Source organism: Rhinolophus sinicus, chromosome X (genome assembly GCF_036562045.2).
Source record: "Rhinolophus sinicus isolate RSC01 chromosome X, ASM3656204v1, whole genome shotgun sequence".
In the NCBI taxonomy this organism is placed as follows: Eukaryota; Metazoa; Chordata; class Mammalia; order Chiroptera; family Rhinolophidae; genus Rhinolophus; species Rhinolophus sinicus.
In genome coordinates, this window is record NC_133768.1 from 48,646,650 (window position 1) to 48,670,844 (window position 24,195).

At 37.5% G+C, this 24,195-nt stretch overlaps 1 protein-coding gene across 13 annotated transcripts in view; it reads left to right on the forward strand.

Moving 5' to 3' along the window:
• GPR174 (G protein-coupled receptor 174) overlaps positions 1–14,315 on the forward strand; it is a 72,119-nt gene extending 57,804 nt beyond the window's left edge. For 11 of the 13 annotated variants that reach the window (XM_074323677.1, XM_019717532.2, XM_074323679.1 and 8 more), the window contains one exon: positions 6,937–13,299. In XM_074323677.1, coding sequence (XP_074179778.1) covers positions 7,409–8,410 — 1,002 coding nt within the window. In that variant the 5' untranslated portion in view covers positions 6,937–7,408 and the 3' untranslated portion in view covers positions 8,411–13,299. The other 2 variants (XR_002136321.2, XR_012493341.1) reach the window with 2 other exon arrangements.
• Positions 14,316–24,195: the final 9,880 nt, after the last annotated feature.

Here is a 24,195-nt window from a genome sequence, read left to right on the forward strand (position 1 = left end):
TCTTGAGATAGGCCTGTAATGAGATAAATTTCCCTCTTAAAACTGCTTTCGCTGCATCCCAAAAATTTTGGTAGGATGTATTTACTTTGTCATTTGTTTCTATGTATCTTCTGATCTCTCCTCTAATTTCTTCTTTGACCGAGTCCTTCTTTAAAAGTATGTTCTTTAGTCTCCATGTATTTGTGTTTTTTCCTGCTTTCTTTTTACAGTTGATATCCAATTTCAAAGCCTTGTGATCAGAGAATATGCTTGGTATGATTTCAATCTTCTTAAATTTGTTGAGACTGATTTTATGTCCCAATATATGGTCTATCCTTGAGAATGTTCCATGTACACTAGAAAAGAATGTATAGTCTGATGTTTTAGGATGAAGTGCTCTATAAATGTCAATTATGTCCATTTCATCTAATGTGTCATTTAGGGCTACTATTTCGTTATTTATTTTCTGTTTGGATGATCTATCCATAGCTGTCAATGATGTATTTAAGTCCCCTAGTATAATTGTGTTTTGGTCAATTTCTCCCTTTAGTTCTGTTAGTAGTTGCTTGGTGTATTTCGGTGCTCCCTGATTGGGGGCATAAATATTGATGACTGTTATGTCTTCTTGTTGTACAGTCCCTTCACCATTATGAAATGTCCATCTTTGTCTCTTGTTATCTTTTTCACCTTGAAGTCTGTTTCATCTGATATCATTATGGCTACACCTGATTTTCTCTGGGTACCATTTGCTTGGAGTGTCAATTTCCACCCTTTCACTTTGAGTCTATGCTTGTCCTTGTAGCTGAGATGTGTCTCTTGGAGACAGCATATGGTTGGGTTTAGTTTTTGATCCAATCTGCTACTCTGTGCCTTTTTATTGGTGAGTTCAGTCCATTTACATTTAGGGTGATTATTGATATGTGAGGATTTCCTGTCATTCTATCTTTAGTTTTCTGGTAAGGCTGTGTCTCCATTGTTTCTTTGCCTTTTGTTGTTGTCTATTATTTCTGTGTGGTGGTATTCTATGATGTTTCCTCTGTTTCTTCTTTTATTTCAGTATATATTTCAATTCTGGATTTATTTTGAGTGGTTACCCTTAAGTTTATGTAAAAGAAAGTTTGATATTTAGAGTATTCCATTTTCTTCAGCACGCTTACTTTCTCCATTCCCATATTCCGTTCAGGCCTTTACTCTCCCCTTTTTGAGTTTTGGTTGCCACAAATTGTCCCTGTTGATGGTGGTCGAATAGCCTCCGTTAGTATTTCTTGTAATGCAGGTCGTGTATTAGAAAATTCCCTCAGCTTCTGTATATCTGGAAAGGTCTTTATTCCTCCTTCATTTCTAAAGGATATCTTTGCTGGATATATTATTCTTGGCTTATGGTTTCTCTCTTTCAATAGTTTGAATATTTGGTTCCACTCCTCCTGGCTTGTAGAGTTTCTGCTGAAAAATCTGATGATAATCTAATGGGCTTTCCTTTGTAAGTTACCGTCTTCTTTTCCCTGGCTGCCTTGAGGATTCTTTCTTTGTCGTTGATTTTAGACAGCTTCAATACAATGTGCCTTGGAGAAGGTCTGTTGGGATTGAGGTAACTAGGTGTTCTATTTGCTTCTTGGATTCGAGGGTCCAGTTCTGTCCACAAATTTGGGAAGTTCTCATCGACAATTTGTTTGAATATATTCTCTGTTCCCTTCTCTCTTTCTTCTCCTTCTGGTATGCCCATTATTCTTATATTGCTCTTTCTGATGGAGTCAGAAAGTTCTTGTAGAGTTCTTTCATTTCTTTTAAGTCTCAAGTCTCTTTCTTCTTCAATTTGTGTCATTTCCAGGTTTCTATCTTCGATGTCACTGATTCTTTGCTCCATCTGGTCAACTCTACTACCTAAGCTGGTTATTTCATTCTTAATTTCTTCTTTTGAGTTCTTAATCTCCAGAAATTCTATTTGGTTCTTTTTTAAGATTTCAATCTGTTTCGTAAAATGCTCATACTGTTCTTTGGTTGAGTTTCTGAGTTCATTTAACTGTCTATCTGTGTTTTCTTGTATCTCGTTGAGTTTTTTCAGAACTGCAATCTTGAATTCTCTGTCATTTAAGTCACATATTTCTGTATCTTTAAGTCCTTTCTCTGGAGATTTTTCACTTTCTTTCTGAGCTATCTTGTTGCCTTGGTTATTCATGGCGATTACTGATTTACTATTTCTCTTCCTAGACATCTACAGGAGTGACTCTGCAACAGGTTGATAGAAAGCGGTCTTTCTTTTGTTTGCCAGTTCTTGTTGGTAGAATGTTTTATTATTTCTCCAACTGCAACTTATTTTTCTTCTTCCACACGGTAGTGCTGTTTTCTCTGCACTATTCCAACTTCTCACACAATGGAGGGATTCCCTGGGAGACGGGCTTCTCCTCTATTTATAGTTCGTCTAGGTCACAGGGCGCAGTGTCCCGGGGGTATGCGGAGAGCTTTTGATGTTCCAAAGCTCTTCCAGCTCCTGATTCAGAGCCCGTATATTTCAGCAGTTCTGTTTACTCCTGCAGGGATCCGCCCAGATAGGTGGGGTCAGGGGCGGGGTGAGTTGTGAGAGGTGGCCCAGAGCAATGGCGGCGACCACCACCACAGCCGGTCCTGCTTCCACAGGTCTCTCCCCTTTGCTGGAACTAGTTGGGCTGTGAATTTGTGTTTGCGGTCCACAGTTCTCAAAACAGCAAATTTTCTGTTGTTTTGATCTGACACTGCTACTGTTTCGCTTCTAGCACCGGGCAGGTGGGGGCAGGGCGAGCTCTGGGAGTGGAGGGAGGGGGACGGCTAGTCTCAGTGCCTAAGGTTCTGTTCTCTGCTCGGCAGTGAGGGCTTAAACCACCATTTTCAGCCATTTTCCCTCAGTCTTTTCTCCGAGGTCTCTGCCGTGAGCGTTGGGTTCAGCCGTGTTTTATGCTGCCCCCTCAGCCCTGTGGAGCCCGTAGCGGGGCCCTAGCGGAGCCCTAGCAGTCCGAGTTCTTCCCTCTCCCGCAGCTGCGGTAGTTCCGGGAAGCAGCAAGCTCGGAGCACTGAGCTAGGTCTGCGTCCTGCGCCCGCGCGGCTCCGTCTCCGCGCGCTTCTCCCTTTCCTCCTCCTCCCTCCACTCGCGCGAATCTCCCACCTGTAGGTGATTTCAGTCGGTAGTGGGCCTCTTCATGTTGCCTGTCTGCTGTGCAGGGAGTCCTTTGTGGAGTTTTTGTTGTTCGATTCTTTGTAAATTCCGGGGGAGCTTTACAGAGGCTCACCTCACGCAGCCATTTTTCCGGAAGTCTCTTGTTGTCCTTTCAATCTTAGTTTTGGAGGGCGCAGCTCATCTCCAGATCCAGTTGCCATTGTTAGTTGCAGGGGGCACAGCCCACCATCTCTTGGAGGCAACCTTGTGGTTGAGAGCCCGCACTCCAACCAACTGAGCCAACCGTGTTCAATCTTAGCTGCAGGGGGCAGAGCCCACCATCCCTTGCGGGACTCGATGAGTTGAACTGGCAACCTTGTTGTTGAGAGCCCACTGGCCCATGTGAAAATTGAACTGACATCCTTCAGAGTTGGGAGCATGGACCTCCAACCGCCTGAGCCACCGGGCTGGCCCTGTTGGTAGTTTTTTGATTACCAATTTGATTTCATGAGTAGTAATCAGTTCAGATTTTCTGTTTCTTCTTGATTCAATTTTGGAAGATTGTATGCTTCTGGGAATTTATCCATATCCTTTAGTTGTCCAATTTGTTGGTGTATAATTGTTTGTAATATTTCCTCATATTCATATTTCTGTGGTGTCCATTGTCACTTCTCCTCTTTCATTTCTAATTTTATTTATCTGGGTCCTCTTGTTTTTTCTCATTAATGCTTTTTAAAGAGCTCATCTTAAAAAAAAGATATATGTGACAGCATCATGTAGAATATAGTAGAAAAAGATAAGGGATAGGGAGACAAATTAAGTAGTAAGGGCCTGAACTAGAGTAGAAACAATCAATTTTTAAAAATTTGATACTTACGAGAAATAATGCAATTGCAGAAAATTGTAATAATAATAGCTGTAATAACTAATGTTTATTGAGCACTTGTTATGTACCAGACACTATGCTAAATGGATTACGTACAGCAGCTCAATTAATTCTTACTCTGACTCTATTGGTTAGATACTACCGTATTTCCCCAAAAATAAGACCTAGCCAGACAATCAACTCTAATGTGTCTTTTGGAGCAAAAATTAATATAAGACCCGGTCTTATTTTGCTATAACATAAGACCGGATCTATACTATACTATACTATACTATACTATACTATACTATACTATACTATACTATACTATACTATAATACTGGGTCTTATATTAATTTTTGCTCCAAAAAATGCATTATAGATGACTGTCTGGCTAGGTCTTATTTTCGGGGAAACACGGTATGATTATTCTCATTTTACCAATGAGACAAGGATCAGAGAGTTTTAGTAATATACCCAAAGTCACACAGCTATTAATTGAAAGAGAAAGAATTTAAACCCAAGTCATTCTGACACCCAAACATGCATTATTTCTCCTATAGTATGCTATCACCCCCATAAGAACTTGTTTGGAAGTGGAGAATAAGTTTCAAAGAGTCAAAGTCTCCAAGAGTTTGAGATAACCTGAGAAAATAGTGGTTAACTTAACAGCGATATAGAAGTCTAGAGCAGAATCTGGTTTGAAGTCTGAGAGATAAAAATTTTTTTGAGATGTTTATTTTTATAGCCAAATAATTTTTTATTTACTGAAATTATTTCATTCACCAAATACTGAGCACTTACTTTTTGTCTTGTACATTCATTTGTTCTGGTATACAGCAAGTAAAAATCACACAGAAGAATACCTGTTTTTATAAACTTTACATCCTACTAGAGATAAATATATAAAAAACAAAATAAATAACTAAAAATATATAGTATGTTAGTTATGATTGATAATGCATAAAATAATTGCTAAAGGGAGATGGGGAGTGCTGGGCGGAGTGCTTTAAATAGGAAGATCAGTGAAAGCCTCAAAAAAAGGTGACATTTGGGTAAAGATCAGAAAGAGATGAGGGTGTCAAACAGGAAAATAACTTCGCTAAAGCATTTCAGGCACAGGGAACTACCAATTCAAAGGCTTTGAGGAGTAGTGTACCTGGTCTTTTCATCTAACTGCAAAAATGACAAAGTGCTGGTGCAGAGTTCAAGGGAGAGAATCTCTGGAAGTGAGGTCAGAGGAGTAACTGGGAGTCAGATCATGTAGGATGATATAAGCCATTGTAAGGACTTTGATTTTTCCTTTAAGATAAAAAGTCATTAGGATATTTTTTTATCAGAGAGATGATATTATTTGACAAGATATGACACATTTTAAGTAAATATACAAGTTGAGTTCATTTTAATACTTATGGTGAATTTGAGGTGATGATGAAACATCCAAAAGAACTGGTATTAAATATAGTTGGAAAGAGAGCTATAACTCAAATGAGATATAGATTTAAGAGTCACTGGCTGTGATAAGAGAGGTGAATGAATGTTCAGTAGACATCGACTGGTTATATATTTGTAAACTTCTAATGTGTAATCAGTGACATTAGTAGGCAATGCCTTTTATACAAATAGTTAAAAGAAAGTTCAAAACCCAGGGCTTTTGACTTTTTGATCTGACACCTAATTACTCCTGTCACCTAATCAAAATCACTACCTGAGAAAATATTTCAAAAATGTATTTCAGTTTGGGAGCTGAAAATCCTATAACTTTAACCTCACTTTCAATATTGATGTTGCTCTTTACAGTTGTGCTTCCCTGTATTTTATAACCCCATCTCTCTACTTATCTTAGAAATCTCAAGTTTTTAACTTCTTCAACCTGAATGCATAATTCATATCATTCATCAGGCCTTTTAATTAGAGTGAGAACCATACCTTTGAACAAAAAGTGCTATTTTACTTTCCAGGCACTTGAGTCAAAACAATAACAACAACAATTCCTTCAGGGGCTGAATAAAGCACACTTCCAACCACATGGATTTGATAATCCACATGGATTTGATAATCCAAAGCAGGATGTTTCCTAATTCCTGTTTCATTTTTATTCTTCCCACATATCTTTAAAGTCAGTTAAGTCCTCCTGGATTTCAGCAGCCTTGAGGCAACTATCCAGGTCCCTAAGCTAAAATTTGTTTACCTCAGAACAAAAGTCATGGACCCAGCTGAATCAACTTTTGGGGAATTTTGATTCTCTGTACTGGTGCTATGGTCTGTTGTCTTGTATAATTGAGAGGTGACTAAATGACCCATGTAAATTGAAGTATTTAAAGAGAGGCTGATTGCCCATTTCTTCTTACACATCTGGGAAGGATTTGGACCAAATCAGTGGCTCCTAAATTATGGCTCAAGGACAAAAGCTGCGTTGGCTGTATCTGAATCACATGGGGAGCTTTTCAAAAATACAAATTATGGGCCTTATGTATTAAATCAGAATCTCCGGAGGATACACTAAGAAAGCTATGGAAAGCAGTTTCAAAACAAAACAAAACAAAAAACTCCCCCAGAAGAGTCTAACAATCAGTGAAGTTTCTGAAGCAATGCTCTAAGTCAGAGCCCCTTAAATGTTGTTATGCATAAGTATCACTTGTGGTTATTGTTAAACTGCAGATAATGATTCAGTAGGTGTCAGGTGGGGCAGGAGATTCTTCTGTAATCTCAAGTAATGTTGGTTCAAAATCTCTCAAGTAATGCTGGTTCAAAATCACACTTTGAGTAGCAAGGGGCTCAATTACCTCTCAGACTCCTTCTAGCTATACTTTCCTGTGATTCTAAAGTGTCTTATCAAAAGTGTGGATTATCACCCTCACTTGCATCAGACCTTTTCATTCAAACTAATAGATTTATTTACACATAGGCTTTTCTTTTTCTTTGCAAAAAATGCCAGATAATAATATTTTTTCTTCACTTGCAGCTCCACCTTTGTTTCCCAGTTTTTAGCTTTCAACGTATAACTGAAAAAGTCCCAGAAAAGTTGATCTATCCATTGATCATCTCTGAAACACCTGTAAAGTGACGACTATCATCACATGGGAACTTGAAGAATTTGTTTATGGCATATTCATGATCCAAATGGGAGAGGATCAACTGTTGTGATGTCTCAGAAGACCTTATAGCAGTGTAAACAAGAAGAGAAACATATAACGGCTTGTCATCTGTGCTTGCACACTAGATTTCCAGGTAGTTACTATAGACAAATCCAAAGCAAACATGCAGATAGTTCTTTGAAAATCATGTGTGGAAGCTCAGACTGATGCAGTAAAAAGGAGGTTATTTTATACTCATTCTCTCTAACCCATGGATGATCTGTCTCTGAGAAGAGCAGTTAATTGTGAATTTAGGTTTTGAACCACCATTTGGCAAAGACAGTTTCTTTAGGAAGAAACATGACTGCAAATGACACATGTGCTGGGCCAGAGGGAGACAATACAGATTTTCGATACTTTATCTATGCAGTGACATACACTGTCATTCTTGTGCCAGGTTTCATAGGGAACATATTAGCCTTGTGGGTATTTTATGGCTATATGAAAGAAACAAAACGAGCTGTGATATTCATGATAAACTTAGCCATTGCTGACTTACTACAAGTTCTCTCCCTGCCACTGAGGATCTTTTACTACTTGAATCATGACTGGCCATTTGGGACTGGCCTATGCATGTTCTGTTTCTATCTGAAGTATGTCAACATGTATGCAAGCATCTACTTCTTGGTCTGCATTAGTGTACGACGATTTTGGTTTCTCATGTACCCTTTTCGCTTCCATGACTGCAAACAGAAATATGACCTATACATCAGCATTACTGGCTGGCTGGTCATCTGCCTTGCCTGTCTGCTCTTTCCTCTCCTGAGAACAAGTGATGACACCCCAGGCAACAGAGCCAAATGTTTTGTGGATCTTCCTACCAGGAATGTCAATCTGGCCCAGTCTATTGCCATGATGACCATTGGCGAGTTGATCGGGTTTGTCTCTCCTCTTCTGATAGTTCTATATTGTACCTGGAAGGCTGTTTTATCACTGCAAGATAAATATCCTATGACCCAAGACCTTGGAGAGAAAAAGAAAGCCTTGAAGATGATCCTAACCTGTGCAGGAGTATTCCTAATATGCTTTGCACCTTACCATTTTAGTTTTCCTTTAGATTTCCTGGTCAAGTCCAACAAAATTAAAAGCTGCCTAGCCAGAAGGGTGATTCTGATATTTCATTCTGTTGCTCTGTGTCTTGCTAGTCTGAATTCTTGCCTTGATCCAGTTATATATTATTTCACCACCAATGAGTTCAGAAGACGGCTTTCAAGACAAGATTTGCATGATAGCATCCAACTCCATGAGAAATCCTTTGTGAGCAACCATATTGTTTCTACCTTGACAACTGAATTACGCTAAAAAAATAAAATAAAATAATTAAAAAAAAAACTTGATGTGGCCTGAAATGCAAATATATTAGAACACATTTGCAATACCCCAAGCTACTGGGAAGTTACAGGAAGTACCCACAGCTTTTCAGTCATGCTCTATGTTACCTAACATCTTTATAATAGAACTTATTTAGGGAGTTATACTCCACCATCCCTGATGTTGACATGTCTGTGTAGTAATTTGTTACCAAGTCTTTAAGACCTGAACTATAAAACTTCAGTGACATCCTATACACATATTCTCTCAACTAGAATCAGCTGTTTTATCTGTGAACCTAAGACACAAAGAGACATTTAGATTGGGGTCATCATTAGCACTTAGTTTTGTTACAATGGACACTGAGTATTTAGAGGCAATGTAGTTGTCTACTTATATTGGTAATCATAGTTTGCATTCCAACATCATATTTTTGGTTGTATTTTAAGTAGGATGGCCAATATATCTTTCTGTGAAAATAAAGTGTTATAAACGTGGGACCATTTTTATCTCCCATGTGTGATTACAGTCTGGGGTTTGAAGACTTAAATAGCTATTCCCTTCATTTCAGTGTCGATATGAAACATCATCTGTTACACCTATTCATAGAAGGAAAAACTGAACTTAGGCCTTTGGTATGTTAAAAATAAGAACAAGAAACAGATTCACATACAATTCCTTGATACAACTGTATAAGCTGCCATATTGAATCTACCCAGGGCAGATAGGTTATCAAAGTTCATACAATGTGACCCAAATTGCCTTTATAGGTCCAGGAGACAGCACATAGGTGACATTCACAGTTTTGGTTTTCTTAAACTATTTCCAAAGAACACATTTGGAGATGTATGGATCTGCCTAGTAAAAGGAGTTTTCATTATGCTTCCAGAGTGACTTTGAGGTACTCTGACAGGTTACTGCATTTTCTGAGCCTATGGAAGAAGTAGTACACTAACTAATCACTAAGCTTAGGCCAGAGCAAAAGATGAAGTAGAGTTGGGTACATCTCTTAAAAGCCTCACCACATTGTACTTCTTATTTTAAGTTAGGTGGCAGCTGTCAAGCTACATTTACAAGTCAGAGTAATGTTTGGAGGCAGCCAGGCATGTGGATCCTAGTCTTCAGTAATTTGTCTGGTCCAGTTTTGCCCCAGTCATACTATTCTGAGGTCTGCAAAGCCTACATCCCAGCAGCTGGAGAAGACAATTCTTTCACCTTTTAAAAAAGTGCAGAAGACAAATTTTGGCAGCGTTTAACACCCTTACAATGCCTTGTTTGCTACCTGTTTGGTACTAGTATTCAGGAAATGGACTGAGGATATGAATATTAATGAAATATGAAGTCTTACATATTTATAATACTTTGAAACATATTTTAGCAAAAAGCTCTAACTTAAAAAAATAATCTACCTAAAATGTGTGTGCTATACAATGAAGACACATAGTACTTCTAATCTGGAAAGAATGTGGAAATAAACCAAGGATTCCGCCATAATTAGATGAAAGGAGTTGTTTTAGGCACACGATTATGATACTAATATGTTTTGGGGGAAAACTGGTGAAATCAAAATGGATTCTAATATCTAAGATGAATGGAAAATTTTCTAATGTTTTCTCCGGGCAAGTGTTGATTTTGCTTGTACTTTGTTATTAAAATAACATCCTATTAGAAGACTGACTTTGTGCTGCTAGCAATAGTATATCTATTAATCTCCTAATTATTCACTGTAAGATACATATTTTGATGTGTTAAATTGTGTTTTTAAAAAGGGTAACTGTAACTATATCTGGTCTCTTTGCTTTAAAGTGATTTGTGTTTTAATATAATTTAGTGTTGTAATGGGATCACTAGTAATAATTTTGTGGGTACTTGTAATGGAAGAGTCTTGTCTACACTATATGTGTTTACTATTGTCTACATAAGCATGAATTACACTTCATTTTGGGAGACCCGTGATTCAATTTTATTAACATATTAATTTCACTTTAAACATATCTTTTTTTAAAGGGGAGGGAAGTATTTCTAGGAGATTATTGAACTTTTAACAGAAATGTTTGGTTGAAGTTAGAGCCTATTTATTAGGCAGCCCAGAAGCCCTTGCAGCTCATTTACATCATTTGAGGAGAGAATAGGTATTCAGTATTCTTATGCTGCTTAGCTAAGACCACCCCTTCTCCCCAGGCCTGTCCACCTGGGTTTGTATTCAGTGCTGTGATTTACTTTACCTACCCCTCTTCCCCATCAGTATGTTTTGTCTTCTGTCCTATTCCTTTGTTCTTCTAGTCACTAATCTGATCAATTTACTCACACTGAAGTACTATTGACTAATATTAGCTTAATATTAATTGGCCCAGGGATATCTGAATTCTAGGCCTTAGGGATAAACCTTAATTCAAAGTGCTAATCACTAACTTTTAATGGAGGAATTAAAGACATTGAAGCAGACTGGAGGAGAAGATATTTTGAAGAAAGTGGGTTTTATAGCATTGTTTTTCAGATTACACATAGTAAGTGATCACCTACACTGCTTACTATAATGGAGATGTTAAAAGACATGTATCCACAAGCGTGGTTATCTGTTTCTGAGATCTCTACTTGTTTTCTTTTTCTTTTTGATTTTCCCCTTCTAACTCAGGACCTGATTTTCGTGGAAAAATCTGAACTAGGGGAGAAGTATTGCTGCAGTTGCCATCTAGACAGCAGCCTTCTATCTGAGCTTCTCCTTTCCTTGGAGAAGTTTTTCTCCAAACCTCCCATCTATCACTCTCTGGGTTCAATAAAATCAGGGAACAAAAAGTAAACACACTTAACTACAGTAAAGTACAATTCAAGATAAATAAGCTCACATTTTCTATATAAAGTTATGAGTTCTGATTACAAAATACACATAATTATTCCAACAAGAGAGATTTTGAATATGGAGTGACTTCCATGTTATTATGATACTCACTATTGTTATTATTATGATATTCAAATGTTTTATGTTTTCATTTTCACACAGTTAAGCAGCTATTTCTTTTAACCTGTAATTCCACGAAAACGAGCCATCTACCATAGGAACAACAAATCAAGCAAACTTGGTCTGAAAGTGTGCATAAGTGAAACTCTTGTGCAACTTCATTTTTATTTCATCTTTTTGTTTTTACTCCCAAGACACTGTGAAAATGTTGCACTTGGAATTTATTTACTTTTATAATTTATAATATACATTTTAATAAAGATGGTCTCTGTAATTACATAGCACTTTTCTGCCTCCAGAAGTCAGTGTGTATTTAGTTATCAATTTTTAAGCAAATGGATATACTTGAGGATCTTTATCTTTGTTCTTACACACATAGATAAAAGTCCTATGAAATTCTACTCTTTCTCTCCCTGGAGAGGTGCATGCCATTCTCAAATGGAAAGACTAGCCACTTCCGCCATCCTACACCACCCCCATCCTCTCCTCCTATAGATAAATTCTATACTATCCATACCTTATTAAGATTATTCCCCACCATCACTTGTTGACCAAGGTTATCTGAATGACTTAAAGCCCTGCATTTTCTGGAGTATAATCTGTGGGTAGAAAAGGAGATAAGGTGACAAGGGAAATGTTTTCTCTTTAGTCTTGAAGGTTGTAAAGAACCGACAGTCTGATTTTTCCTCTGGATTGGCAGGGAAAATAATCCATCCTCTACTGTCCCCCTGTTCTTCCCAAAACATATCTACTTAAACAAACAAACAAACAAACAAACAAACAACAACAACAAAGTGAAATCAGGACCATTGTCTCTGGCATTAATTCATCCATCCATTTATTTACTTAGCACTTTAGCAACTCCCTCCTCATCCCAGCTACACCCCTATTGCTTTCAGGAAGCCCAGGTATTGTTAGGAATTACACATTTGGGCTGCTTCAGAAAGATTTTCCTAGGAAGTGGTAAAGGCTTTCCTAAGGAGAAATTTATGATGTTTTGGTAGACTTGAAGAAAATAATGGGATATAAATATGGGATCTGTTCCATACTTCAAATATCATCAAATCATATACAGAAGATGCCAAAAAATGTATACACATTTTAAGAAAAGAAAAAAAAAACTGTATTACAGTTGTAATACTCAATGTATACCAATAACAAAAGATGAATATAAGTCACATTTGACTTTTGCAATTACAAGAAGTGCTCAAAATGGTTACCATCAGTGTCCAGACACTTCTGATTATGGTGAACTATGGCTTGAGCAACACTGACCAAAGTGTCCACTTCTATACATTATTTTGGCACCCCTGGTATGTATGCTTCCTCTGTGCCTCCCTGAAGCCAGCCCCGAAGTAACCTATCTTCACTACCATATTTTCTTGAGGGGAGGAGAGATAAACTGTCAAGAAAATGTGGCTATTTTAACTCACTTATTCCTCAGTTATCAAAGAATGTGTTGTGTGTTTTGGAATAGGTAGTGAGTTGTAACTTTCTTGAACTTTATAGACCATTTATTCAACAGAATTTCCTCAGCCTTAACCACTTATTTGATTTTGCCAAGACCATATTTTTTGCCAAGACCATATTTCTTCTGTTGTTTGTTGACTAAGTTCTCATCATCTAACTCCCTACAATATATCTGCTGATTCATCTATAGGCATAGCCCTTATTTAAAGCCTTATATTTGCCTTCTTGGATTTCTTCAAAGAATAATAGAGCAACTACTGAAAATAAGACCTAACTGGAAAATAAGCCCTAGCATGATTTTTTCAGAATGACATCCCCTAAACATAAGCCCTAATGCGTCTTTTGGAGCAAAAATTGATATAAGACCTGGTCTTATATTCTGGGAAATATGGTACTCTTGGAGATGGGGGGATGTCTGTCATTAGGCCTATTGCCCTGACCCCAGTGTATTCTTTTTTTGCAGGAGCTTCAGAAGCAGAGCTGAGAGGCAGACGTAGGATCTTTGCTCTTCAAGTTTGATTCTGGCCCATAATGGAGAGATTTTTTTTCAACCTTTTCTAAAACCTGTCGAATATCCACAACTTGTACAAAGAGCAGCATACTTCATGGATTTTAAATGTTAATCTAATAGGGAGGAAAAAATAAACAAGGCAACTTACAACAATAAAAATCCAAGTTTTGGCTCAGGGAATGAGAGCATGAAGTAGTTGGTCTTACTATAAACTCCCCACACATGTTTAAAGTAAAACAAGTAATACTGGTTAAAAATGGTGTGAAGTATCCTATGTCATTAAATAAGTTTAACGTTTTCACTCAGATGCATATAAGGATATATTCTAAAAAAGAGTAATTAGTATAATAATTAGTATAATGAACCCTCATTTACCCATTAGTCAGATTCAATCAACATCAACACATGGCCAATCTTTCCTCTATGCCTGCACACACTCTCCTTATGCCAGATTATATTAAAGTACATTGTATATCTTATATAATTCCATCTTTAAGTATTTTAATAAATTATTGTACCATTTAAAGGAACTGTTCACCATATGATAAAAAAGGTGTAAGGAATAAGAACTAATTTTACATGTTTTTCAGTAACGACCTCAAACTCTAAATTCCAACAGGAATTTTCCAATAAAAATTTTCTTTTGATCAGTCTGAACAAGTCCCAACTTAGATAAAAATATCTATTAACCTGACTCTATTTTTCTTAAATGAGCCTTCCTTCTACCGCAGAAATGTGATGAAAATTCATGTTGAATTTAGTTCAGGGATTCCTTGGTCCAAAATATTATGGTTCCCATGGGAAAGAATCCAGTACATTAAGCTCCACTGAATGTAAAAATACCACTGCTGACAGCTTGAATTTATACATTTGGTCAAAATGTTTCACTAAACAGTACTCCTAGAGCAGTATTAGAATGCATCTATGTAAATAAATATCGTGGAATTTTTCTGAGACCTATGTCTTAGTTATGTGAACTCTGAATACTTCTCTTAGTTTGGTAGCTTGATTTCTCTAAAATTTTCCCTTGGACATTTCATACTTTCTTCTTTTGAGTGTGTCCTAACAAGCTATATTAGTTAGGTTATGGGTTCAGCTGTGGTTAATACTGTGTTTCCTCGAAAATTAGACCTAGCCGGACAATCAGTTCTAACGCATCCTTTGGAGCAAAAATTAATATAATACCCCGTCTTATATTATGTTAGATAAGACCCCGTCTCATATCATAGTAAAATAAGACCAGGTCTTATATTAATTTTTGCTCCAAAAGACATGTTAGAGCTGATTGTCCAGCTAGGTCTTAATTTCGGGGAAACATGGTAGCACTGTGGCTTAAACTAGATAGAAATGTAGTTTTCTCATGTAAAAGTCTTAGCCAGTGGGTAGATTTTTTTGGCAAGATATTTAGATTTCCAGGTCCCTGTCTTGTAACTCCAACATTTCTTAGGCATTTCCCTAATCTAAATGTTGCACAATTTCTTACCACATGTACATTATAGCTAGTAGGATTGGGGAAATTGGGAAGGGGAGACATGACTTTTTCTTTTAAGGGGATGGCTGGAAATTGTGAAATCCTTTCTAATTGCAACCCTTGGCTAGAAATTAGCTACATGGCCCTGCCAAACTGCAAGGAAGGCAGAAAGTGTAATCATTATTCTGGGTTGCCATATTCTAAGCTAAGAATTATTTTATTATGAAAAGCATGAAAAAACAAAGTGGGGAAAATATATATGCTCTATCATCCCATGGATATCAGACGTACTACTGATGCCATTTTGCCCTAAGTGTTCCATATAAACCATAAACCCCAGCAGTCTCTTGCGTGTTCATCCATTTTATAAAACCATCACCTCCCTCCAGCAGAGCAGCATCTTCTCTTCCCCATTTGGGGTTATTTAAACCATCCAATGACACATATACCTATAGCAAAGGGAGTATCAGCCTCTACAAAAAGTTATGGTGATGGTCCTCTGGGAGTGTATGGACAAGGCTTAACACCTGCAACACAGGGGATAAAACAAGAGGACATGGGAAGTGATTGCATTGGTCAGTGTCCCACCTTATACTTTCTTTATCTTGTTCGTAGAGAGAAAGCAACACTTCCCTTTTCTGACCTTCCATGGATGAATCAATTCAGGTGAAGAGCACAGGCTTTTCCTCAAAACTGATTAGTCCAAGGAATTAAAAATCTCTTCAAAAAAATGCTTTGTGGTGTCTGTTTTCTTTGTCTAGATGTTCTTCCAACAACTATCTTGTTCCTTCAGTTAAATTCCTTCAGTTCTCAAAGTTGATCATCTTAGCTAAAGAGCTCCCACCCTCCAGACATAAGTTTATTTCTAATAAGTTACCTTGATTTTTTTCCTCATGACTTCTTATAATTTACATTTTATTTATTTCTTCATTGTTTAAGATTTGTTCACTTTTGTGTCTCAATGCCTACCTCATTACCTGCAGAATAGTAGACACTCAAATATATTTTGGTAGAATGACATCAGCAACATGGCAACATAAAATGTTCCTCCTTTTTATTCACCCTTTTAATCAATAAATTATGCATCCATATACCAACAAGGGTGTCCTTGTGGAAGTTTCTGGACTTTATACCTTACTCCAATGTACCCAAGAGGAATCATGCCTACCAGGTCAAACATTTGGAGATAGACAAATCTTCATATGGGCTGTAGAACCAGCAGAGCCAGCAGGACTGCCTGGATCCCTTTTGGGGCTGTCAGGCAAGAATTGGGTAAGTGCAGAATTGGGCAGACAGTCACCCACAAGAGAGAACTTACAGGAGACCAGCCTCCTGAAGGGAAAATCCAACACAATATTGGGAATAAAATAGAAAAATATGTTTGATCGCAGTATAGCTGGGAGAAAAAACTTTCCTGGTGCTTCCCTACTCACAAAAAGGCACTGATTGAGGCTGATTTATCTGGCAGAGGCAATCTCTCTCATGGGGAAAGAGGAGGGTGGTGAGAAAGGGCCTGTTACCACAGCTGGATGGGTTGCTGCTGGAGAAACCATTTTCACTTCACCAGCATGCAAAGTACTAAGGTGGGAGCTCTGCTACTAGGGGGAGGGAGAATATTGAGAAAAAGGCAAATTCGAATTTCAAATGGTGTTGAAGGGATTGTGTTTAGCAGAAAGTCCACCTATGTGCCTCTTGAAGTGCCAATCTTGAGAATTTACCTACTGGGTCTACAAGCACCCCAAATACACTGAGTGCTGATCTCAGACCTCCCCCGACTCTGCTGTTAGCTCCTTGTGTGTGTTCCCATGTACGTCAGGGAGAGCAAGCTCTGGTACACAAAGAACATGCTAAAAAAAATAGGCAACAACTGAGGGCAAGGGAGTAAACACAAATCTGAAGTATAGTGCCACCTTCTGGAATACAAAAGAGAGGTTTCTAAAAGCCAGCCTGGTGAATTGTAAGAACCAAAGAAGACATAAAAGCTTGGTTAAGGAGATATAAGCTACTGCAAATGTGAAAGCAGAAACACATGCCTATAAACAATATTTTAAATAAAGGAAATATAGTATCATAAAAACAAAAATGAGAATTCTCCAGCAATCAAATTCAAAGGTATAGAATATTGCAATCTAGCTAATAATCAAAATAGCTGTAATGAAGAAATTTACCAGAAGTTAAGGGGGGAGAGGGGTGGTAGATGAGGGCAAAGGGGATCAAATATATGGTAATGGAAGGAGAACTGACTCTGGGTGGTGAACACAGAATGTGATTTATAGATGATGTAATATAGAAGTGTACAACAGAAATCTATGTAACTTTACTAACAATTGTCACCCCAATAAACTGTATTTAAAAAACACACAAAAAAAACTACAGTGCACAACACTGAAAAAAGGATAAAAGCAAAAAAAAAGAAATTCAATGAGCTTCAAGAAAACTCTGAAAAAATTAAATCAGGAATAAAAATAGAAATGAAATTTGACCCACTTTACTCTCATCTTCCATCACCCTTTCCCCCTTACCCTCTGGTAACTACTAAACTGTTGCTTGTGTCTATGAGTTTTTGTTTGTCTTGTTCCTTTGTTGCTTTTAGTTTATATATCCCAATAAAAATGATAAAATAAAATACAAAACAACTAGAAATAAAATTAATTTGCAGAAGGAATTCTTTACGAAAAAGATTGACATCATAAAAAAGAACCAAACAGACATTCTAGAGCTGGAGAAATCAATGAATAAGATGAAGAGTGTAATAGAGAGCCTCTGTAGCAGGGAAGACTAGATAAAAGAAAGAATAAGTGACTTGGAGGTTAGGAATACAAAAATAATAGAAGAGAGGGAACTAAGATTTAAAAAGAGTGAAGAAAGTCTATGAAAAATATGGAATTCAATAAGAAAGGTAAATATTTAGAATAATTTGACTTCAAGAAGGAGTAAAAAAGGAGAAGGGGTCAGATAGTTTATTTAAAGAAATAATACTTGGAAACTTCCCAAATCTGGGGAAAGACTTGGACATACAAAAACATGAAGCTAATACAACATCCTATAATCTCAATGCAAAAAGATGTTCTGCAAGACACATTACAATAAAACTGTCAGAAAAATCAGTGATAAAGAAAGAATCATAAAGGCAGTCAGGGACAAAAAGATATTAACCTACAAAGGAAACCCCATTAGATATTTATAAAGAATCTTCCCCCCCCCCACTCCCCGGTTGAGGACACAGTAGGAAACAAGACAGGTAGCAATCTCTGTCCTATGAAGTATTATGTCAATTCTGTTTGTATGAGGTGTGATCAAGAACTATGGTGACTGTTTAAATTTTAAAAATATATACTACAGTAAAAGACACATTGCCATTAATCCCCCTCAACATACTCCCCCTTGCTTTGAACATACTTATCCCATCGTTCTTGCCGCTTTCTGAAGCAGTTCTGGAAGTCCTCTTTCATGAGTGTCTTTAGTTGTGTTGTCATGGCTGCCTCAATGTCCTGTTGATTCAAAATGTTTACCTTTCTTGGTCATTTTAACTTTAGGGAAGAGCCAGAAGTTGCATGGTGCCAGATCCAGTGAATAAGGTGGATGATGACACACTGTGATGTTTTTATTTGACAGAAATTGCTGTACTAGAAGTGATGTGTGACATGGAGTGTTGTCATGATGGAGGATGAAACTGTTTGCCCATTTCTCAGGGCATTTTCTATGCAAAACATTTCTTAAATGCTCTAACAAGCCCTTATAACATTCAGAGTTCACCCATAGTGTTCCTGGGTACACACTCCTCAGCTCGCACAATTCCATCAAGGTCAAAAAACACAATTAACATCACCTTTCTGTTGGATGGCATTCAGCAGCAGCACTCATTGTATTTTGTGATCACACCTCATATACAGTAGTCGTTTTTCTTTAGCATGCATGTTATTTCCATTCTCCTTTGCAATTTCAGACCTTTACTCCCTCCTCTTTTCTGTTTTTGTTTTCACAAATTATCCCTATGCATGCTGTGAGTTCATTTCTGAGTTCCAGTAGCAAAATTTCTTCTTTTTTCATTTTTTATGGTTTTATCTTCTTTCCCCTTTATGTTATGTTAATGTGTATAGAGCCATATATTGTGTAAAGGTTACCATTTCAAGCTTCTGTCTGTCTGTTAGTAATCTTACTCATAGTTTTGTATCCTTTTATTTTTGTTTGTTTGTTTGTTTGTTTCAGGAAGAATAACCTCCTTCAGTATTTCCTGTAATGCGGGCCTTGTGGTGGAAAATCCCTCAGCTTTTGTACAACTGAAAAGGTCTTTATTACTCCTTAATATCAAATGGATAAGTTTGCTGGATATATTATTATTGGCTGGTAATTTTTCTTTTTCAATAAGTTGACTATTTTATTCCACTCCCTCCTGACTTGTAGAATTTCTGTTAAAACATCTGATGATAATCTAATGGGCTTTCCTTTGTAGGTTATCATCTTCTTTTCCCTGGCTGCTTTGAGAATTCTTCCCTTGTCATTAATTTTTGACAGATATAATATGCCTTGGAGAAGGCCGGTTAGGGTGAGGTAATTAGGTGTTATATTTGCATCTTAGATTTGAGGATCCAGTTCTTTCCATCGGTTTGGGAAATTCTCATTGACTATTTGTTTAGACTGTCTGTGCCCTTCTCCTTCTCTCCTCCTTCTGGTATACCCATTATTCTTATATTGTTCTTTATGATGGCATCAGATAGTTCTTGCAGAGTTCTTTCATTTCTTTTGACTCTCAAGTCTCTCTCTTTATCCATCTGCATCATTTCCAGATTTCTATCTTCCATATCAGTAATTCTTTCCTCCATATGGTCAGCTCTATTTCCTAAGCTGGCTATTTCATTCTTTATCTCTTTTATTGAATTATTCAGCTCCAGAATTTCTATTGGGTTCTGTTTTTAAATTTCAATCTCTTTGGTAAAATATTAGTTTTGTTCATTGATTTTATTTCTGAGTTCATTAAACTGCCTATCTGAGTTTTCTTGCATCTCGCTGAATTTTTCAGAACTGTAATCTTGAATTCTCTGTCATTTAAGTAACATATTTCCATGTTTTTAAGTTTTTGGGAGATTTTTCATTTTCTTTCTGTGCTGCCTTGTTACCTTGGTTATTCATGGCAACTAATGAATCACTATTTCTTTTCCTGGACGTCTATGGGAGTGGATTGTGCAGCAGGTTGATACAAAGAGGTCTTTCTTTTGCTCTCCAGTAGGTAGCGCTGGATCATTTCATTTTTTCTTGCTGTGTTCCAGCTTCTGGTGTGGTGGGAGATTTCCTGGAGAGGTGGGCATCTCCTATGTGACTAGGTCACCTTGGTCTCAGGGCACCACCCTGTGGGAAGATGTGGTGAGCAATGTGTTTCTGAGACCCTAAAATCTTAGTGCTACCCCTGCAGGCAGATGCAGAGCTGTGTGCCTCACCAGCCTTGGTGGCCCTACAGGGATCAGCCACAAAATTTGCGGGTTGGGATGGGCTGGGGGAGACTGCTGGTGTTTGTGGCTTCGTTCTTCTCCAAGTAATGGCGACTGCCAGACGGCTGCCTTGCCCCTATAGCTCCTCCCTTGCCACTGGAATTAGCTGCAATGTGCATCTGCCACTCAGGAACTGTATCTGCAGTACTCAGGGCTGTAGATATTCTGCTTTTTAATCCAATACTGCTGGGGTCCTGGGGTCCACTCTTAACACTGGGATGGTGTGGGGAAGGTGAGCTCTGGGAAGGTGGGAGGGAGGCAGCCATGCTCTGTGGCTTTGTTTTCTGCCTTGCAGTGAGGGCTGTTAGATTACAGTTTTTGTACTTCTGTATTTGTCCCAAGTTCTCTGCTCCAGTCACTGGGTTCAGCCGTATTGTATGCTGATCCCTCAGGCAGAACTGCTGGGGCCACAGAGAGTTCACCTACAGCCTCAATTCTTCCCTCTCCCAGGTTCGCAGTGAGTTCTGGGCTACGTCTTGTGGTACCTGTCTCTGCACTTCTCCCTTCCCTCCTCCCCTGTTCACCCCAAATCACCCACCTTCAGAAGTTTTGATGCGTGAATCTCTCAGACGTGTTTGTATGTTGCACAGGAAATCCTTTGTTGAATTATAGCTGTTCAATTTGTTGTAACTTCAAGGAGAGTGATCAAGGAGTACCCATCACGCTTTCATGTTTCTGATGTCACTCCAGCATTAGTAAATTTTTACATCTCAATAATTACTCTAAATATGAATGCATTGGACTCACCATTCAAAAAGTACACAGTAGCTGATTATGTAACAAAAAACAAGACCTAAATATATGCTGTCTAAAAGAGACCCATTTTAGATTTAAGGACACACATAAATAGATGGATATACAATAGGGGATAAATAAGTTGAACTCTGTTATGCAGCATTCTGCTGTTTGGAATTCTAGATCAACTTACAACTTTGGTTTATGGCATAAAATAACAATTCAGATTTATGATGTTTGACAGGCGAGAGCAGAAATTGCACTGACTTTGTAAAAACTACCAACCACACCCCATAGACCCACTCATCTAGAACTGCATTGCCAGGGTCACTCTGGATACCAGGTGGCCAGCTCTGCCTCCACAAGAAGGAGAGGAGTCTTTGTACAGCAAAGTAATACCTGGAGATAGCTTGGTGGGCTTAAGCCAAGACTGACACTGATTTTTTTTTTTTTTGCTTTTTAAAATTTTATTTTAGTATTATTATCATTTTTAGCACACACACACACACACACACACACACACATTTCACCCTTTCTCTCTCTCTTCTTTTCTTTTTTATTTTCCTTGCCCTATTTTTCCTCCTTCTTTACATTTTTCTGAATTGATTTTTTTTGGTGTTGCTGTTTTTTAATTTCCTTTCTTTAGTTTATTTTTTATATATTTTTGTCTGTGTTGAGTGTTGGTTATCGGTTGTTTTCACATGTGAGTGTATTTGTTTTTTCTTGTTGTTGTTGTGCTTGTTGATTTGTTTTGTTCTGGAATCGCCCTATACCAGGGCCCAGCCCAAGAGGCACAAGAATCAAAACAACCAGAGGCGAACTCCAGACAAAACCAGAGTTCTACTGGGTTTGACCTACAAGTGACACACCCACAGGGAATTCTCTATAGGCACAAGAGCTCATGGGGGCCAAGTCTCATCTGAGGGGTCAACCCTCACACAGCAGCTCATCCACTGTGGGCATATCCCATTCTCACAACTAGTCAGCCTAGTTGTGAATCCCACCTACTGACAAGGCAAAAGCAATTAAAGTTCAACTTGAACAGGAGAATACACGCAACACAAAAGTCACATCTGGAGCACATGCACAGGCGAATAGGGAAGTGGTGCAATTCAAATATAAAGGACATATGCTAGATAAGACCACCCAACAAAGAGTGACAACCTTAGGGGATCAACCAAATACATTTAACCAAACACAGAGAGTCAGCCAGAATGCAGAAATAAAGAAACATGTTCCAAATAAAAGAACAAAAGACACCTCAAGAATTGGAACTAAATGAAATAGAGGTAACCAACCTATTAGAGGTAGAGTTTAGAACACTAATGATAAGAATGTTTAAGGAGCTTAGTGATGACATAAATAAAGATAGAAAAATCATAAAGAACAACCAGTTAGAACTAAAGAATACAATAACTGAAATAAGGAGCACTCCTGAAGGAATTACCAGCAGATTAGATGAGGTAGAGGATCGAATCAGCGATTTAGAAGACAAGTTAGCAGAGATCACCCAAGCAGAACAACAAAAAGAAAAAAGAATAAAAAACAATGAAAATGGTTTAAGAGACCTGTGGGATAATATCAAGCACAACAATATGTGCATCATAGGAATATCAGAAGGAGAAGAGAGACAATAAGAGGTTGAGAACATATTTGAAGTAATAATGATTGAAAACTTTCCTAACTTGGTAAAGGAGATCGACATACAAGACCAGGAAGTGCAGAGAGTTCCAACCAAGATGAACCCAAACAGGTCCACACCAAGATACATTATAATCCACAAGGCTAAGGTTAAAGAAAAAGAGAGAATCCTAAAAGTGCAAGAGAAAGACAGCAGATTACATACAAGGGAACTCCTATAAGACTATCAAATGACTTTTCTACAGAAACTTTGAAGGCCAGAAGGGAGTGGCAGGAGGTATTCAAACTGATGAAAAACAAAATCCTACAACACAGATTGCTTTATCCAGCAAGGTTATCATTTAAAATTTAAGGAGAGATAAAGAGCTTCCCAGAAAAGAATAAGCTAAAGGAATTGATTAGGGCCAAGCCAGAAATGCAGGAAGTGTTAAAAAGGCTGTAAGCAAAGAAAGATGAAAACAGTATAACTAATGAAGACCAGAAATACAAATAACAAAATGGCAATAACTATGTACCTATCAATAATCACTTTAAATGTAAATGGATTAAATGCTCCAATCAGAAGACTTAGGGTGGCTGAGTGGATAAGAAAAAAAGACCCTTGCATATGCTGTATATAAGAGACTCACCTCAGATCAAAAGACACACACAGGCTGAAAGTGAAGGGCTGGAGTAAGATATTTCATGCAAATAGAAATGAGAAGAAAACTGGAGTAGCAGTACACCTGAAGCTAATAAAAAAAAAAGTCCAGACATTTCAGGTGTACAAAAGTTACAAATTAGAGCATAGTAGATTTCATTTTTTAAAATAATACCAATTCAACCTATGCATTATTCTAGATATAAATTTGTCCCTCTAGGACTTCTAATTTTAAATATTTGGATGAATCACTGCTACTTTAAGATTGTCTATCTTTTTTTTTTTTGTTTTTTTTATTTCACAAGTTTAAGTCACTGAACTTTTTACTTCTCTAAATGGATCTTTTCCATTTTTGACAATATTATTAATATGGTGTTCAATGAGAGTACATTTGTTCAGAAGTCTTAATATTTAGAGCAATGACCTGTTTATTCTAAAAAATATATAAATTTGTTTTTTTTCAACAGGCATAGCTCTAGATAAAAATATTAGTCTTTCAAAAGAGGGTGATACTTGAATTTTTTATACTTCAAAAACTCAATATCTCTTCAGTGAAAGTGAGCCCTTTGTCTAGGAGTTAAGCTGGCAGATTTTGATGTATTACAAGTCTGTTTAAAGATAGTTTAATGAAAGCCCAAACCTGAACGAAAATGTTTTAGACAATGAGGCCAGGAAGAGTATCATGATTGTATCTACCAATATTAAACAGAAACTAAAACAAAAAGAGATGAGAGTCCTTAAAGGTATTGCCCAAGAGAGAAATTCACCAATTATTTGCCAATCTATTGAACCTGATAATTGCTCCCAGGGAACCTTGGCAGAGGCATCTAAAAACCAGTAAAACAAACAAAAAAAAGGAATAC